Genomic DNA, 18,410 nt, shown 5'->3' with positions numbered 1-18,410 from the left:
TGCCAGTTAGAACCATCTAAAAACCTGGGTATCCATTTTGCAGTTGTAGACAAACTTAGTTTTTTTTGTTCTTATTGTGCATTCTAAAAATATGGGGTGAAGTAGACCTGAGTGAAGAGATGTTATTTTCTCAGTGGTGTACTCTTTCATGTGTGGCTTTGCTGGGTAGCCTCTTGTCCATGGCCCTGGAAGTGAAGGATTTTTTTCCTCTGACAGAATGCAGAAAAATAACCTTTCACTTGAAGGGAGATGTGCAGATTCTTTTTAATTTCTAGCAATCATAGAAGAAAAATCTTTTGTGAACAACTTTTCCGATTTCCTGTAGATAAAAGGCAATCATATTTTTTCTTATATGTAAATTTTTTTGAAATATATATGCTTGATAAAAGTGGAGGGATGGAAAGATCAAAGTAAGACATTAAAAAAAATCGGCATATTCATATATTAAATCCAGTACTTGTCTAAGAATGGAGAGAATAACATTTCTGTGTTTGCTTTGCAGCTCATGCTGATCTTCCCCGCAAATCTAAAAGATACGTATTTCAAGTAATTTTTCAAATGATATGGTATCCTCGGGGAGCTAGATGAGAACTCTTATCGGTGTTCTAGAAATTGTTGGTCTAATTACCCAGTAAATTTTGCCTTTCATGGATCGTTTTTTCTCTTGAAATCGTTTTGAGCTATACAGGGAAACCTGTTCCTGATCACTGGCAGGGAAAACGTAGCTCCATCTCCAAAATCCGCCCACTTTTGTCTGGCTGCACTACTGCAAGATGGTAGATGAGTTTTCCTCCTGGAGAGCTAGCAAGTCAGACGGAAAATAATTTGACTTGCGTGCATGGTGACTCTACCATATGTGGCTGTACCTTCTCATATAGGATATTCTCTGTTTGCTAAGGTTAGGAGCAGCAGCATCTTGGAGAAGGTGAGAAAAGGGGGAAGGAAAAGAGGAGTGTGATTGTTTGCTGTGACCCTGCTTCTTAACCTCTGGCCACGAATCCCTCCCTAAAAGTTGAAAGTGCAAAGTATGGTTCAAGTTGCCAGAGGACACCCCTGATCCTTAGAGGGAAGTTTTCTTGTGAAGCACCATCTGTATGTTCAAGAATGATGAGGGCTTCTGTATCTAAGCGTAGACTTCTATTTGGGCCAAAGCAGTAAGTATATAAAAACTGTCTTGTCAAAAAACTGAGGCAGACTGATATCTTAGACTGTTTGATGATTCCTAGATGGCCCACAGAAAGGGGTCAAGTCTGCTGGTGTGACTGTTAAATTAAAAAAAGGGAAACCATAAACTTTTAGTACTCCCTCTGAATGTTTCCTTGCCTGTACCGTTTCAGCCTCGTGTCCTTCATCCAAATCCGAAACCATTTTGATTGCAATAAAGGGTGTCATGCTAGGCATGTATGCTAGAACTGTTTTAATGGCACAGCGTGATCCAGCAAAAGCTGTCCTTTCTCTGGGCATTTGTTCTTCCCTGCAGTTTTCATTGTCCAGCTCTCTGAAGACAGACCCAGTTATTTTATAACCTGTCTTTGCTCTGCTCTGCTGAGGTGTGCTCAGAGGATGGCAAAAAGGAGAGTTGGCATCAGGATGCAAGATCTCACAGTAATAGATCCCACAGTCTCCTGCATTGATAACTGGGCTCTAAGAGAAAAGGATAAGCAGGAATCCTAAGCTGGTGGTGGGGAAGGTACAGTGTTATTTCTCCTTGATGAAATGTGCTCTCTGGAAGGAGTAGTAATACTGGGTTAGTTCATGCTGAACTGATACACCTAGGACACAGTAGAGAAAATTGACGTTAACTCTTGCATGGTCCTCTTTCCTTTTACGTCAAATGGAGGTTTAAAATACCACTTCTTTGGAAGTTAAAAATGAAGCGTACTTCAGAATAACTTTGAAATAAAGCCATTGGCAAAAGACTGGTTTAGGAGCTGCTGGTAATCCTATTACCTAATAAGAGGATCATTTAAATGTATTTTCTGGGGGATATTTAAGATCATTAATGGTTGTGATGAATGTAGGAATAATTTTTGGCCAATTATATTTTGAATGATTTGAGGTAAGCATAGCCTTTAAATCTAATGAGAATTACTGGAAATAATTGCGAATGGAAGGCAGTATGTTTTCCTACTTCATGCAGAATGTAATTAAACGACCTTTCACTGCAGGTCTACACAGAAACCTGCAGAGCTATCATGCTGAGGGTACGTGCAGTTTATGTATGTCCTTTCTGGTTTGCAATGAAGAGGGAACATCTGGTTTGGAAGGGGCTTTATTCGTAGGTATACCTGTGACAGTGAAGTCCTGGTGCTTAGTTTTCCAGTGCGCACATGGTATATCAACAGGGTCAAGCTAGACATAACTGGTGACTCGTTTCCATAGAGTCATCATTCCTTGGGTCATAGTGTATCTCTTGACCAGGCAGCCCTGTGCCGCATCAGATTAAACTTTCTGCGTGTAAATGAAAAATTGAAGAATGAATGCTCTCCTTTGAAGGTGAAACATAATGATGGCAGTCTGGTGAACTAAAGCCCTTGTCTTTAATAAGTATCTCTTGCCTTCTTTTTTCCTGTGGTACTATTCTGTTCCCAGTCTTTGTAATGAACCATATTGTCTATTAGGGCAACAAGTTTTGTTTTTTTTTGATAAATCATATGTGTAATCCTGTTACCTATGGGGGGTGGCTCAGGACTCTGGGTTTGTCTAGTTTGGAGAGGAGGAGCCTGATCTCATTGCTCTTTATAGCTTCCTGAGGAGGGGAAATGGAGAGGGAGGTGCTGAGCTCTTCTCCTGGGTGTCCAGTGCCAGGATGTGTGGAAATGGTTCAAAGCTGAATCAGGGGAGGTTTACACTGGACATCAGGAAGCATTTCTTTACCGAGAGGGTGGTCAGACACTGGAACAGGCTTCCTAGAGAGGATGCCCCATGCCTCTTGGTGTTTAAGAGGCATTTGGACAATAATGCCCTTAACAACATGCTTTGACTTGGTCAGCCCTGAAGTGGTCAGGCAGTTGGACTTGGATAATTGTTCCAGCTGAACTACTGTGGTCTATTCTATCAGGCATTTAACTAGAAAAGCTTTTAAAACAATGACATTGATGTAAGGAATTTAAAATGTTTAGAAAACTTGAGTTGTATGTAGTATTAAATTATTCTTTCATTGTTGGTAAATAATGTAACCCTTCACAGCTAGACCTCCTGCATGTTGGCGTTAGATGTGATGATATTACTACTGCTGTGTTTCCATCTCGTGGTATGTTATTCCAACAGAAGTAGCCAAAAGTGCCTGAATGTAAATAACAAATTCATTTTCCCCCAGCTGTGTTTTAATAGATATTTTTTTAGTGAGGACAAGAGTTTGTAGATTTAGATTCTGAACATTTTCCATAAATCCAAACTTTTTCCTTTCTCCTACAAAACACGCCTAGTCACATGCAGGGCACAGAGCAGCTCTTCGCCCAAGTGAGTACCCAGAGACCATACCACTGCTCAGGTCAGGTAAAGCTTGATCTGAGTTATTGAGACTGATCATTGCTAGTGCAATTGTGTGTTCAGAAAAGGTATTAAAGATGATTCTCAAAAATGAGACAAAACAAAGGGAACTGTCGCTTTTAAGTATATATTCCCTATATCATAAGATCTGATGGGAAGGATAAGGGAGGGGAAGGATGTATCCAAGTCAAACACAGCTCTTCTTTACTCTGGGGTGCTAGCATGAGTCTTTAATATCAATCCACATATTCTGTTTCCAGTCATGCTCTTGTCTCCTCTCTCCTCCAAATTGTACCAAGATTTTCCTTATTTTTCCAACTGTCTTTTGACTCTGCAGCAGCGAGGGAAAATTATTTGAGTTATATGGATTTATTATAAGTGGTATCAGTCCACATATTCTGTTTCCAGTCATGCTCTTGTCTCCTCTCTCCTCCAAATTGTACCAAGATTTTCCTTATTTTTCCAACTGTCTTTTGACTCTGCAGCAGCGAGGGAAAATTGAGTTATATGGATTTAATATAAGTGGAAAAGCAGTTGGATTATTTTGTTGCCTTCTTTTTGTTGTGGGGAAATGCATATTTTTCAAAATACTTAAACTGAACTGTTGACAGATTAGTTTCCTGTTTGGCATGACAAAATTGTCCATTATAACAAAATCTATTACCTATGTTTTGACATTCTTTTAGTAAGGATTTACTTGTTGTACTTTGCTTAAGTGTTGCATAAAAATAAATTGACTCTTTTTTTTCCCTTTAGTGATATCTCTACTCTTGGTAATAAAGATAATGTTGAGATATTGTTTTCTTTAACTTCCAAAATACAGCTAGGAGGTTTCATTGCTGTGTGTTCGACAGATTTGCCCTGTGTTTCCTCCAGTTACGAAGGAGTTCCTTCCTTCTGCTTGCTACTCTGTGGCCCAGCAGGTGTAAGAAATGTTTTGCAGTTTTTGTCGAGGAGGTAAAGAAGAGATTTAACTGGATTTGAATTCCTTCCGTGGTGTGTCCGGCAAGGCAAGCATGGCAACACACATGCATTCCTATGAGATAGCAGCCTCTGTTTTCTCAAGCTTGTAAGTAAGTTTAAATAAATGGGGAAGCTTCAGATGTACAGAGGAAGAATTGTACTGTTCAGTAAAAAACTTTTAAAGTAGGTAAAAAAATGTTGATGCATACGTACGCTTTATATCTCCCATATTCAGTTCCTAGCAAACATTAAGAAAGCACTTTAAATCTGTACAAACTGTTAGTACAAAATCCATCATGTTTACTATCTAAGAGAGTATAGATTTTTTTTGGTTAAAATAAATGCTTCAATTTTGAATCCAGCGATAGGTTTTCAGACAGTGTCCCCAGCTTGCTAGCATGTTTTATCTACACTGGGAAAATCAGAGATTGCAAAATGTAGGCTGCTCATGTTCACTCTGGCGTTCTTTTCAGGGAAAGATTAGATGATGAAATGTCATTTTGGAGCTTGCATTTATACAGTATGGCTTTTCTGAGGGTTACACATATTTTTCTTGCTAGTTTTCTTCCATGTTTTGTGTCAATTATAACCGGGCATTTCTGTTGTTTCTCTTTAGAGAATATTCTGGGGGATCAAATAATTTCCTTGTTTGAGGAGATTGGAAGGACAGGAGAGGGAGCTGGTTTTTGAAAAGGATGCACTAATATGAGAGCAGCATATTTCCCCAGCTCAGTTCTACATGGCTATCTATCTACTTCTACTGTACTCAAATCTTTGACAAAGACAGTTTCTTAGTCCCTTGTCTTCCTTTGGAAATATTTCCTAGAAATCCCAGAGAGAAAACACATATGCAGACATATTACAGAAATGAGAAAGAAGTAGTTGCTGGAATGATGGAACAGCACAGTTTATTAGTTACTAATACGGAACATGGCTGGAGTAATGGGAATTACAGTGGGGAACAGCACAGTTTATTAGTTACTAATACATGGCTGGAGTAATGGGAATTACAGTGCAGGTTTGTTTTCGCTGATAGCTGGAATTGATACAAGAAATGAAGGGAGGAGGGAGAGCCATAGGAATGTTGCGTTTGCATTAGGCATGAAGGTGTGGGTGATGGGGAAGGCTTAACAGCTCTGGGAAAAAAAAAGGTCAAATTTCTTTTCCCGTGTGTATTTCACAAGAGACCTCGTGAGTATAGAACTTTGGTGAGAAGATGAGCTTCAGCCCTTCCAGTTTTTCCCTCTCACCAATGTGTTTTGAATTGCAGAATGTTTGCGTTTTCTTTCCAGTGTCTTGACATTCTTGAATTTTTTCCATTTCCAGTCTCAGTCTGAAGGCATAACAGATGAGAGCTGTGGTTTGTCTTCAAGAAAAGTAAAGCATTCTGAAATAGCACAGTTGTATTGAAAATAATGTTTTTCACGCTATGAATAAAAAATGGATGTGTTCATGGTGTTTATATGAGTATCATGCACTGATATGAAAAAATTGAAACTACTCGTACAGGTTCACTAAAGAGAATGAATTTTAAGAGATTTGTCAGATTGATTATTTCAGAAGAGATGATATTGTAGGGTATGGTAGCATTGTTGAAGTTAAGATGATTATATGAATACTAAATGATGGGTGGTTTTAGGGGTGCTTTGTTGGGGTGGTTGTTGTTATGCATTATGATGTTTTGTGTCCTTTCCCTGCACATTCAAGAAGATTCCTCTGACTGCTGTGATTTAGCTTCATCTTTGTATCTTACGCTTTAGGAGTTAATAAATTTGAAACCCTCTGACAAAGGGACTTCTTCATCTTCCTGCCACCATATGGTGAAGGAAATCTGACAGCATTTTTTAACAAATAGGTCAGCATCACTGAGAAGAGCTCCTCTGAGGAACGCAAGCATGTTGTGTGCCAAATGTAAACTTAATGGGGCTATAATTGCACATGCACCAAAGACCCATTTTGATACACCACCTAATCCTTCTAAGTGACCAAAACCCATAATGTACATGCAATTTATACTGAGATATGAAGACAGCATTTAATAACTGCTATATCTTATATATGCTTAGGTAATATATGTGCTTTGAGTTGATGGCTTAATAGGCAAAAACCTCTTCCATCTCTTAAGACCCTAGCAGAGGTTTTGCCGATCTGCGCTATACAAAGCTGACAGAGTGATGCTTCCTGCCAGGCCTTAGAAGAGATCCAGCTTTCTGTTTCTAGAAGGCTGATTCAGGAATGCTCTGGATTTGAGCTCCGTACACCTGTCTGAAGGTTATTCCAGGTAGGATGCTGTTAGCTCAGTGGTTTGGTAGAGTTGTGGCCAAAACCAAATGATGTTTGCTTATTTCTTTAATTCCCACCCCCCTTTAAAATGAGTCCCTAAAAGCACTTTACTATTATCTGAGCAATTATGAATTTTTAAATTTCTATTACAAATGGGTAATTTGAATCCACATGCACAGTTCCTGACTGATCTTCAACCGAAGAGGCAGAGTCAAGGTACCAAACCAACCAAAAAAACCCACCAAACCAACCAACCAAAAAAAACCCAAAACCAAACAAACCACACCCCCACCCCAAAAGCCCCTAGTAGTCTGTCACAAGTGCTAAAAGCCACTTGCTCTGATTATAATGTGAATATTTGTTTAAATACTTAAATATTACTCCAAAGGTTTCAGTGGATTAAAAAGGATGGCACAGGTGGATGTGTGCTCATTGCTCACTCGTAAATCTGTAAAGTCCTGGAGGATCAGAGAAAAGGTGTATTTTATTTCTATGGTATTTATTTCTTTGCTAAACTCTGGATTGTGGTCCTTAGATTTCTTTCTTTGTAGCAATGCCAACTCAAATGCAGAGTCTTCATTTCCCCTTCCTCCTCTCTGCACCATCTTGCCCAGGCTCTTCATTCTCAGGGACCTGTTTGGGTGGCCATGGGCTGGGCTGGATGAAGTAATCAATCTGATGAAAAAACAAGTTCTCGGCATCCCTGCTGCATCAGGACTCTGATGCTGTTTTCCCAGCAGCCCCATGCATTCCAGTGCTAGAAGAGCATCAGAAACACTTAAATGAGAAAAAATGAGAGATTCTGATAGCCACTGTCTCTACTGCTATGCCAGAGAGCACATGTCCACTGTGTTGCTGGATAATTGTGAATACTTACTTGAAAAAAATCTGCTGGGCTCTTCACAAATATCTTGTCAATCTCAGCACAGGATGTATATTTTCAAAAGTGTTAGTTCAGGTTTTCAGGGTAGGCAGCCAATAATAGACTGTAGTCTGCACATTATTAAAGTCAAATGTGCAGCTGCCATGTTTTCTAATGGAGCAAGATTTCACCCTGACTTCCCATCCTGCTAGGACTGCAGCTGCCAAGAGAGGACATCCTGAAGAGATCGCAACCTGGAATGTTAATGAGTCAAGCTCAGTGGGACCAAGCTCTGGCACAGGTTGCCCAGGGAGGTTGTGGAGTCTCCATCCTTAAAGCTATTAAAAAGCTGCCTGGACATGGTCCTGGGCAGGCTGTTCTAAGTGGCCCTGCTTGAATAGAATGGTTGGATGGGAGGACCTCCGGAGGTCCCTTCAACCTCAACAACTCTGTCATATTCATGAATCTCCCCTCCCCAGCCTGTGGCCACGGTTGCAAATTCATCAGGCCCACATTCTTTTGTAACGTATCTCAGAAGCAGGGTACCATTGGCTAGTGTAAAATTTTTTCACTCTTTATCAGTACTCTGGGAATTTAAATTTGTACCTGTGATTCCATGTGATGTGCAAGTTGTTTGTCCTCTTTAGTTTTTCGGTTTGTTTGAAAATATATTAATCCATCTTTTCCCCGTTCACCTTGTTTCGTAGTGTAGATGCATTGAAAAAGCACTGTTGGTTTATGCCATGCATTCAGATAAGTTTTTCAGCTTGCAGTAGTCAGATGAAATTTCAACACTTCTGGGAGAGTGTGCAACAGGGTTATTTGTCTGTAAAGTACATGGTAGGACTGATTCATTATGTTAGTTTTTTCTGGAACTGGGGATTTTTTTCTTTTGTCTTGAACACATGATTGTAGGATGGTCAGTTAGTTTTTTCTGGAACTGGGGATTTTTTCTTTTGTCTTGAACACATGCTTGTAGGATGGTCGTGTTTCATAGACTCCTTTATTAAGTTTAAAATTTAAAGGTTGCTACTGAATTAAAGCCAGTGGTGACCTCCTAGTTCCAGCATAAATGGAGCAGCAGTGGTGTGATCTGGAGCTGGGAGCAAGTAGAGAACTGTAAGGATTTAAAGGATGCTGAGTGAGCTGTAAGCAATGAACTTGATCAGATGCAGTGAACATGAGATGCTGAGCAGTTTCTGCTTACCTACCAGCTTTTGTCTCACAAGATAGGAACAGGGATACTGCTTTGGTATAGCACCCTGCTGCCCATTTCACACCCTTTCTGTCCTCATCTTCAGAGGTTCCCAGGCTGCCTGTCTCTGGGCTACCCAACACGTGGAGGTGGGTAAGTCTAGTGTTCTCCTCGTGGGCTGCAGGGCCAAGAAACAGCAGCCGTTCTGGGCTGTCACTCTGGGCTCTCTTGTACGGAGAAGGTTCTCACCTACCTGGTGTGGTAGGACGTGTCTGGCAGTGTGGCTGTGTGTTGTTGTGGCTTGCCATGAAATACCAGAAGGAAAGATTGAACTGTGATATGGTGGAAAGGCCGGATAGCAAATAGATGAAAATTGTGTCCATCATTGTATTTTGGTGTTGGTGCTCTGTGGCAGGGTCTCACAACATTAACTTCCACAGCTCTGGCAGCTAAGGCTTTGTGCTATCCAAAATGTTGCTGCTAAAAGTCCTCTATATTGACCCTGTGATTGGAAGGATGTTTTTCTCTCAAAGCTAGCAGCTGCTAAGAGATTTGGAAGAGTAATTCAGGCTCTTACTTGCACTTTGTTCTGCAGATGGCCCTTTCCCAAAACTATAGGTCCTAACCTGCCTGAAGGAGCTCTTTAAGTGATGTTATTAGCTTGGTTCAAGTTAAACAGTTTGCCGTACTTTGAATAGAAATATTACATGAGGCTGATGGTCTGTATTCCTGTACTTCAGCTCAGAACTTGAAATTCACCTCTGCCACAAGCACACATAGTTTGTTTTCAAATGCTTTGCAAATGAATGTTTTATTAGGTAGCTGTGGCCAAATGCTGCGGGATGGCCTTTGATATGCTTCGCAGCCAAGCGGCTTTAGCTGTGCTGGCAGAGCCCTCTGGTGGGAACACAGCCTGTGCCAGCAGAAGCTGGTCATGCAGGCAGTGCCACCCACTTCTCCCAAATGCCATCAGCCAGCCCTCTCCTGGCTCAGCGGCATCCCACCAGCTGCTTGATTGAGTGGCCCAGGGGTTCCCCTTCATCCCGGTCCTAGCCAGGAGAGCACTGCGGAGTGCGCTTGGCCTTTTTTAGCAAACCTGATGGTGTGCTGTAAATGCCTGTATAATTTTAGGGGTTGCTTTGCAAAATATGATGGCTCTTCAAGAGAATTTCAAGAAAATATTTTCCTAATCTGTATCGCAGTGTAGGAGAGCTGTGATGAATTTCAAGAATTGATTATATGAATTTCAGCAGTATCTGTAAATACCTTTTTTGTAAAAGTACCACTTAGTAAAAGTAACTGATTTACTCAGGCATACAGTGGAACATTTCTAAATCAGGAGCCACAGCCTTCCATTTCTTTTGGTCAGTAATGCTTTTGCTAATCAAGGTACTTGAGGAAAGGGCTTTTGTGTTTTAAAGTACCAGCTTACTGAGCATGAAGGAAAAATGTGATTACGCTTGTCTAACCTAATAGTATTCAAAAGGCTGGTTAGGACACCTAGATGCACTGCCAAACCAGAATGTGCAAACAGGTCTTTTAATCTGATTTAGATCCCTAAAGCACTAATATAATACAGGCCAATAACTGTCCTGCAGGAAATCCAGCTGTTTGAGATTGTTGCACAAGTAATGCAGTAGTAATAAAGTGCCTTTTTTTCTTTCTCACATGCTGGCCAGAGCTTTTCACTCACCATTGATTTGGAACATTCACAACTGTCCCCAGGATTTTATTTTCATTAAAAGAAAAATGAAGAGGCACATGTAGCATGGCTTGAAAAGGTGATTGCCTGTGGTGGACGGGAACCCTCTCTGATGAAGTTGGAGAGTGGCGGACAAGACAAAGGCAAACATATTTTTGTGTAATTTCACTTGTTTTTGTTAAGATGGATGTATAAATTCTTCCAAAAGCTAAATTAACCTTTATGGCATATATTTGAAATGCCAGTTCCAGTTCTTCACCGTTGGGTTGAACCCCTCTGCTCCATCACTGGGGTTCAGCAACACAGAACCGCTCAGTTAACAGACCCGTTGTGCAAGAGGCAGTCGCGTACGTGGTGGAACGCCGTGCTGCAGGTTGTGAATTCCCAAAGCTGAATGTGCTTCAGAAAGCAATTAAACACATTTGTGAAAGGAAGATTCACCAGTATGATGAGATGCAGACACTGCCTTTGTCTGAGAATCCCTCTGCTGCAGCGTGGGGTGGGGCAGGAGGTGCTGGCTGTGTGTGCTTGCCCTCCTCTTCCTCACCCTTGGGTGAAGGCAGGATGCTGAACTCAACAGGGCTCCTTAGGGCCCCGGAGTCGCCTGGCTGTGTTGTGGTGCTTGTCCCCCTCTGCTGATAACCGGAGGAGCTATGATGATGGAGGGAGTACCAGGCTGTTGGGGATGGATGAAGATGCTAACCCTCCTCCTCCAGCCTGGAGAAATTCTTTGTTGAAGGATATTGTTTCCAGAGGAACCTTCCAGTTTGCCTACAGTCTGCTGTGGCGTTTCCCATGGCCTGCCGGCTTTTCTCACCTGTAATGAGGGTTTCACTGGAGGCTTATTACAAATGCATGTATGAGGCAGCACGAAGGTTTTTTCTTTCTTGCAGGACAGCTTCATCTTGCTGTTGTTTTTACAGTGTTGTGATGATAGGGTTTAATTCTACGGCAGGTGGTATACGGTATGTTTTTCAAGCCCTGCATCTTTTGACTCTAAGGATACTCTGCTTTGTGACTTTATAAAGTTGCTAAAAAGCTATTTTTTCTAATTTCTGAATTGAAATTCCCTTACATTTGTATTGCACAATATCGTCATGATTCAGCTTTATAGAATACCATCTTACTTCCACAGGTCATCTTGTTCCGTGTTCTTTTTAAGATATTCACATGCAATTTTAATCATGTGGTGCGACAACCCTCCTGAGCTGTCTGTTGTAACTCAGAATTTCAAATGTAGTAAATGTTGCTTTAATGTTACTCATGGTTATCTCTAATCTCAGAGTCTCCCCTAACAAAATCTCTTGGAGAGTTCATGTTCTTTTGTCGGTGCTTTTTATTTTAAATGCATATTTTCTTGGACAGTGGCTGATGATATAACATTTGGATTTTTTGAAATAATCACTGCTCTTGTGAAGAACTTGGTGAAGTCTAATATTACCATTCAAATAGGCAGGTGAGAGCTTTGGAGATGAGTAATTTGTACCTTTTAAAGAGCCGCACTGCCTTGCTTTTGTCTCTGAATTTATTATGCTTCCCAAGTATAATGTGACATACTGAATAGGGCAGGGGGTGGGGACATTGTCTTCAGCTGACATGCTGTTATCAGCGGGACTGTGTTTCTGGACACAAGATTTCGCAGTCATTGGTCGTCCGAAGAAAGCCTTTCCATCTGAGGATTGGACAAGAAGATGCGTCAATTTGCTGCCCGTCTCCAAGGTACTGGTGATGCTGCCTCCACAAGCTGGCTAACGTCACAGCTCCATCACCCAGCGGGGTGTGGGCTTTTTTCTCCTCTTCTCTGTTTTAATTCTGTATTTGCTTCCTACTGCATTTCTTAATCTGTCTTCTGCCAAATGCTAACAGCATGATATTTTGCAATCATTTAGGTGAATACAAGAAGGACGAACTCCTGGAAGCTGCTAGGTGAGTGCTGCTTAGAATATAAAGCATATTTTGGGGGTGGAAGCAGGCGAGCAAAAGGGATTTTTAAAACAGTAATGTTTTGTCGTTGCCTTTCCATGAAATGATGCAAACAAACCACTTCATTAGCATAAATCTCTTCGGACTTTACAGGCTGGTACAAATGGAAAAGCCTGTTTATGTAATTGAAATCCTTCACGATGGTGGTTATAAGGTTAATATTGAGTTTTTGCTTTAAGCTGCTTAAATCCTCTTTAGCGTTTTGTGACTGTTCTTTTTAGGGGCAATTTAATTATTGTTTTTTACTGCTACCTTAGGATATATTTTGAAAATAGGCTTTATTGGAACAGAACATAAGGAAGCCTATAGAAAAGCTGTAAAGTTCAGTCGTATATTCCAAAGATGCTCTCATCCTTCCTTCTGACAGCACAAGACCATTTTATATAGATTGCTAACCCTTCTAAAAAAATTTTGGATATTAGCATGTAGTCATTTCAAATGTTGTGGGCCATATGCTATGAAAATGTATTTAATTCAGAACATTTAATTTTGCAAATGGCTTTCAGAGGATCTGTAAAATTAGATAAAGGAAATACAAGATGAGATTAAGGAGAGAATTTAAGAGGTGTTTTTGCATGATCTTTTGTAATACACTTAACTGCAAACTTAATATTATTTTCCTTTTATTTATATGTTCTTTTTATTTACCTTTGGTTTTGAAATAGCCATCTGACATTCTTCATGGCAGAGTACAAATTTTAATATATATATGTGTGTGTGTGTATATATGTATATACACACTTTGATATCTATCTTAGCAAATGTTTTGCAAAGAGCTCTGTTTTTCCCCCCCTTTCTATAATCCTCTCCTCTCCATTTACAGGAGTGGTAATGAAGAAAAGCTGATGGCTTTATTGACTCCTTTGAATGTGAACTGCCATGCGAGTGATGGGCGTAAGGTAAGTTAATACCTGCTTTATATTTCTGTTATTCAAGAAAGGCTAATTTAACCATACTGGGAAGCATAGATGTATAAACCAAGAGAGTATACAGGGGGAAAATCTATGTTGCTTTTTCACTATAAGTTAAATGCTGTTGTACTTGATGCTGGCAGTTGTGACAGATCAACAGTCGGCGGACGTGGATTTTGTGTGTGTCTTTTCTTTTAGATGTCATACCCTGGCGTACACGTAAAGTGAAACGTTAAGACCTTTTATAAGAAAAACAAAATGTACTGTTGCAGATGAATAAAATAACTAATGGACTAAAGTCGTTATTTGTATTTGAACATTGTCTGGGTGAGGTGGTTGGTATTCGGCTTAGCTCGTAATGCCCTGCCACATAGACTGGCACTGTATTGATATGCTTAACACCTGCTGCATTTTGTTGAATTTTACGTTATTGTTTTGACTTTCTCTGGCATGGATGTTTGAAGGAGTTAAATTAAGGATGAGGCTGAAACTGGAGGAGGGAAGAACATACGGAGCGAGAAGCAGATCCTATGATTTTTGATGTTTTAGACATCAAGATGATGGTCCTGTCTAGACTGTTGGATTTACAAATGTTGGTAGTTGGTTAGGCTTTGGGTTTTTTTTTTCCTTTTTTTTGCTTTTGCTTTTTGTTTTGGTTTTTTTTTTTTTTTTACTGTGTACTAGAATGTTCTTAACCTACATCTCTTAAAAACCTCTCTCACATGTAACAGTACATCTCATGCTTGGAGTGAAATGCATGGGAGGTGTTTTCCTTTATAGTTTTCTTTATTTTTGGTGGAGTGTGTTAGAGCATAGTGTAAGTCTCTGCCCATTCTGGAGCTCTTATGGAACAGCCTAGATCCACCAAAATCAATGAAGATCGGACAGTTTACACTGCCTTTTAATTGAAAGGCATGTTGTTGCTGATTATAAAAAATGTAGCTCCACTGTGAAAACATTCCCAGTTTTAATACACATTTTAAAATGTTTTCCCAATTGTAATACCTATGATAGCTACTGTGTGAAAGAAAACCTATCCAGTTTTTCACTTGTTTACATTTATCACTGATTGAAAATTTATGAATCTTACACATTTTTAAAACAGTTAATTTTATGATCTGAGCACAGGCAAATGAACAAGGGCTTTATTTAGTTCAACTGTGTCAGAACTGATGAAATACTCCCCCTATTTTAAGATTAAACATATTGCCCATAGTTCTTCATTTCACTTTCTTTTTTTAAGACTCTACCATTCAAATGAAATAGTATTTAGGTATTAACAGTGCACTGTGCCGTTACAATTAAGCACGGTAGTATACAGCAGTGCATTACTCCGTGATTGAGTCCCCATCACTGCTGATTTGAGTTGTGATTTTTGTCAATATGGAGAGGAATAAACCCTTGCAGATATGTTATCTAGAATACTTATCACTCTAAAAATTTTTTAAAAAAAACTTTTAACATTTAAAAATTCCTATTAAGCTAGCAGAAAATATTTATGTATTATTGCAGCCTCTGAATTAGTTTGAAAATTTATTGCCAAAGCTCAGAACGCATATTGCAGTTAAAGCTAATCAATGCGGACACTTTAATTTGTGTGTTTGGTTGTTGGTAAATGCACTGGTGATTAAAACTCCTTTTAAGATGGCTTACCCTTGATATTGATTAGCTTTTTTTAATGATATCTACCAGATATGTCGGTTTGGTTGTGGTTTTTTTTTTTCCCCTCACCATATATGCCTACAGATTTTTTGAGGTGAACTAATTCTCTGTAGCAAGTGTGCTACATAACTGTTAAGTATTTAAGGCAAAGCTTTCAGGTCCTACACTAGTGCAAGATCACTTGGGGTTTAGTCATTCTAAGCTGCGCTGCAAATTAAGTGAACTTTCCAGCCTACAGCACAGTGTTCTTGTAAATGGAAGTTTCCTTTGGTGTAGCTGCCTCCAGTTGACCTATGATGAGAATTTGTCCATTTTGGAAGTTGGCTTTTGCATTCCTTGATGCTTTTTGTAGTTACTTTTTGCAGATCCTTGAGTTTTCAAGCCTCAAACTTATCACCGTGTAAGGCCAAAGATTTAATACAGCTGACAGGGCCAGGAGGTGCGGGCTCTGCGGAGTGGCCTGAGGTTCTCAGCATCACACTTACTCTGCACTACAGGCATATCCATTCCTCGGCTTTGCACGTTTCAGACGTCTAGCACTGCTCTGATAAGGGAGACATTTAGCTTTGCAGGTGAGGAAATTGAGGCCCAACACTGAATGGGTAGTTACTTTTTCTGAACAGCAGGTGATGGAAGTGGGTTTTCATACTCTGGGCTGTGAGTTTCCAGAAGTTGTAACCTAGCACCCATTGCACAGAACTGAATAGCAGAATAGTCAGGATATTTTTAATCACAGTATTGCTCATTTCATTGCTATATGCATTTTACCTTTTTTGGTTTTTTTCTTTTCTGGGGATCTGTTCTGTGTCCCACGCCTATTAACATCTGGAGTTCCTGGCTTACCCAAGCACCGCATCTGCTGTGAGGGCGTGCCTCAGAGTGGATAAAAGGGATTGGAAAACTCCGACGGTAGCTCACTGGTTTGAAACCAGCTTGGTCTGGAAATAACAAAGATTTACGGCGTTGTGTGAGTTGTTTGCAGCCTTTTTGAGAAGTATTGATAGCCAAAGTCTGATTCCTACTGGACAGGAGTCCATGCTGCTAAAGCAGTTACAGCTGGTGCTGATAACCATCTCTGCCATCTGTTTGTTTAACATAGAGGTCAAAGACTGAATAGGAGTGAAAACTGAACTTGGTTCTTCCCCTCCAAATCACAGTTTAGACAGATTATATGAGCATTGTAGAAGTGTTCACATCACTGATGTTCTTCAGCTGTTGCCTGAAGAGGGAATTCATTCGCTGTTGCCACTCCTGGAATTATTTTCTGGAGTGAAAAATGAAGGAGTGTGTGCAAAAGAAGAATTTTATATATCAGCTAAACCATTCCTGCATACCAAGGATCTATGTAATTTATGGGGGTTTGTTTTGATGACCAAGGAAAATCAACAATAATATCTCAGAGAAACAGATATTTTGTTGAGTTAGGTATTGGTTGTTTTTTTGAGTAAGTATTGGCTCGTGTGCCTGTTGGATATATATGAGGGCACAAATAATAGTGCACAAGTACTGAGCTATACAGTGCAGCGCTATACAGTACAGTTTACGCAAATGAGTGTTATGCAAGAGTAAGATTTCATAAGAACTGTTTTTTTTGCAACTGTTCAATTTCTTTGCTTTTTAAAAAGCAATGCCCGAGCTGAAATATAATAGTAATTTTTCATGCTATTTAGTCTTGCTTTGATTATTTAACAGGAGACTGAAAAATCACAGAAATGTTAGGCTGAGATGTTTTGTGTAACATAAAATTTGCTTATTACATCACTTCTGTTCAGATTGCTTTGCAAAGTATTTACTCTGTCAAAACAGAACTTGGACAAAATGCTCACGGGCACCTCCGTATTCCCAATGGATCTGAAATTTCATTGTGTCCAACCTCTGAGCTCCGCCAAACTGTTTGGTCTTGATGTAGTCTATAGAAGTAATGACTTCTTGAAGACATGGTACAGTACTAAAGTTAATGGATGGTACTGAACTTTCACTGTTGAAAAACCAAGCCACCTCTTTACAAGTCTGTCTACATAAAGATGTGTAGGCTCTGGAGACTTGCTTTACAGCCCCTGTTATTTCTCCTCAAATATTTTTTTTTTCCCCTCTGGGGATATCTTTTTCAAGACTCGGTTGTGGGTGAATTTTCAAAAAAAGTTTTTTACTATCTTAAAACAACATGTTCATATCTGCTTCTGGAAGATAAAGCTGAATTATTTTGTCACGGGAGCTGAAATTCTGACTTGTTAGAACAGTCACAGTTTACCTAATCCAGCAGCCTTAAAGCAGAATGTATCATGGTTGCAGGGCGAGTTGAAGCCATCTCTTAGCTGTCTCATTTCTTTTGGAAAAACATTTGTGGACACTTGAAAGATGTTTGGGGAAGAAAGTAATGTTGCCTCAATTTTTAAAATACGAAAGTGTTTGAGCTAATAAGGAAGCACTGGTTTTAGCAATTCAGATGAGAACTCTTCTCTACAAGGCAGACTTCCCACATCACATCTTGACAGCTTTCCGAAGTGAGCTGCCTCCAGATGACATGGTAGCTGTTTGCAATAGGAGGTTGGATTTTTGTTTTGAAGTTGGATTTTTGCTGGTATATAATATCCTGCTCCTGTGCTACCAGCACTAAAAGACTTGGGTGTCAGTTGAATAAAACCATCTCTTCATACAATGGAACCCAACTCATCCGGTCGGGAGATACTCAAAAAACATTTTGCTCCCTTTCTCAAGGTTCATCTCTTTTGAAGTAGAGCAAATTTCTGAGATTTTGAGCTCTTTGGAACAGAGAACGATTATTTTCCTGTAAAATAAAATGCATGCTTCATATTTTGAAAGTATAGTTTCCATTGACCTGTTGCAGCTGTGTTTTGTGTTTACATTTTGTGTGAACCATATGAAAAACTAATACCATGGTGTTACCTGTGAACAGCTTGGTCTCGGGTATTTGTTCAGCATGAGGCAGGAATTACTAACAGGAGGCAGCACAGGATGTAATTCCCTCACAGCTACAATGTTTTCCTTCCTGCATCTTGCATTGCTCGTTAGAAACTAGAAACCTAGAAATTTCTGCAGCAAGTGAACCGGGAGCCTGCAAACACTGCATTTCAGTTATTCCCGGCGCGGGACCGTTCAGCACTGTGGATGAGTGATCCCATGACAAAAAAATAATAGTCAATTATTTATTAAAAGGCTATTTCTAGTGTACACGCAGTCCTACTTCATTTTATTTCACGGTAGTCTTCTGGCTCCTAGTGCCTCTTTCTTTGTTTATTCCAAGTTTTCAGTCCTTCACAGCTCCCAGTACCAGTCCTTAATACTTGGTATTGTGCCTCTCCAATGCCTTTGTTTTGCTGTTCCGAACCCGATGTA

The 18,410-nt window shown here is 39.9% G+C and overlaps 1 protein-coding gene across 1 annotated transcript in view; it reads left to right on the top strand.

Moving 5' to 3' along the window:
* LOC104460683 (tankyrase-1) overlaps positions 1–18,410 on the top strand; it is a gene marked incomplete at its 3' end in the record, with an annotated part of 116,138 nt that overhangs the window by 52,277 nt on the left and 45,451 nt on the right. The window contains exons 4-5 of the mRNA XM_010077847.1: positions 12,387–12,423; positions 13,304–13,379. Of these exons, the coding sequence (XP_010076149.1) occupies positions 13,326–13,379 (54 nt within the window). The remainder of the gene's footprint in view (positions 1–12,386; positions 12,424–13,303; positions 13,380–18,410) is intronic.

Source organism: Pterocles gutturalis, unplaced genomic scaffold (assembly GCF_000699245.1).
Source record: "Pterocles gutturalis isolate BGI_N339 unplaced genomic scaffold, ASM69924v1 scaffold13978, whole genome shotgun sequence".
NCBI lineage: Eukaryota > Metazoa > Chordata > Aves > Pterocliformes > Pteroclidae > Pterocles > Pterocles gutturalis.
Note: the sequence above shows the minus strand (reverse complement) of the source record. Positions and strands in the feature narration are given on the sequence as shown.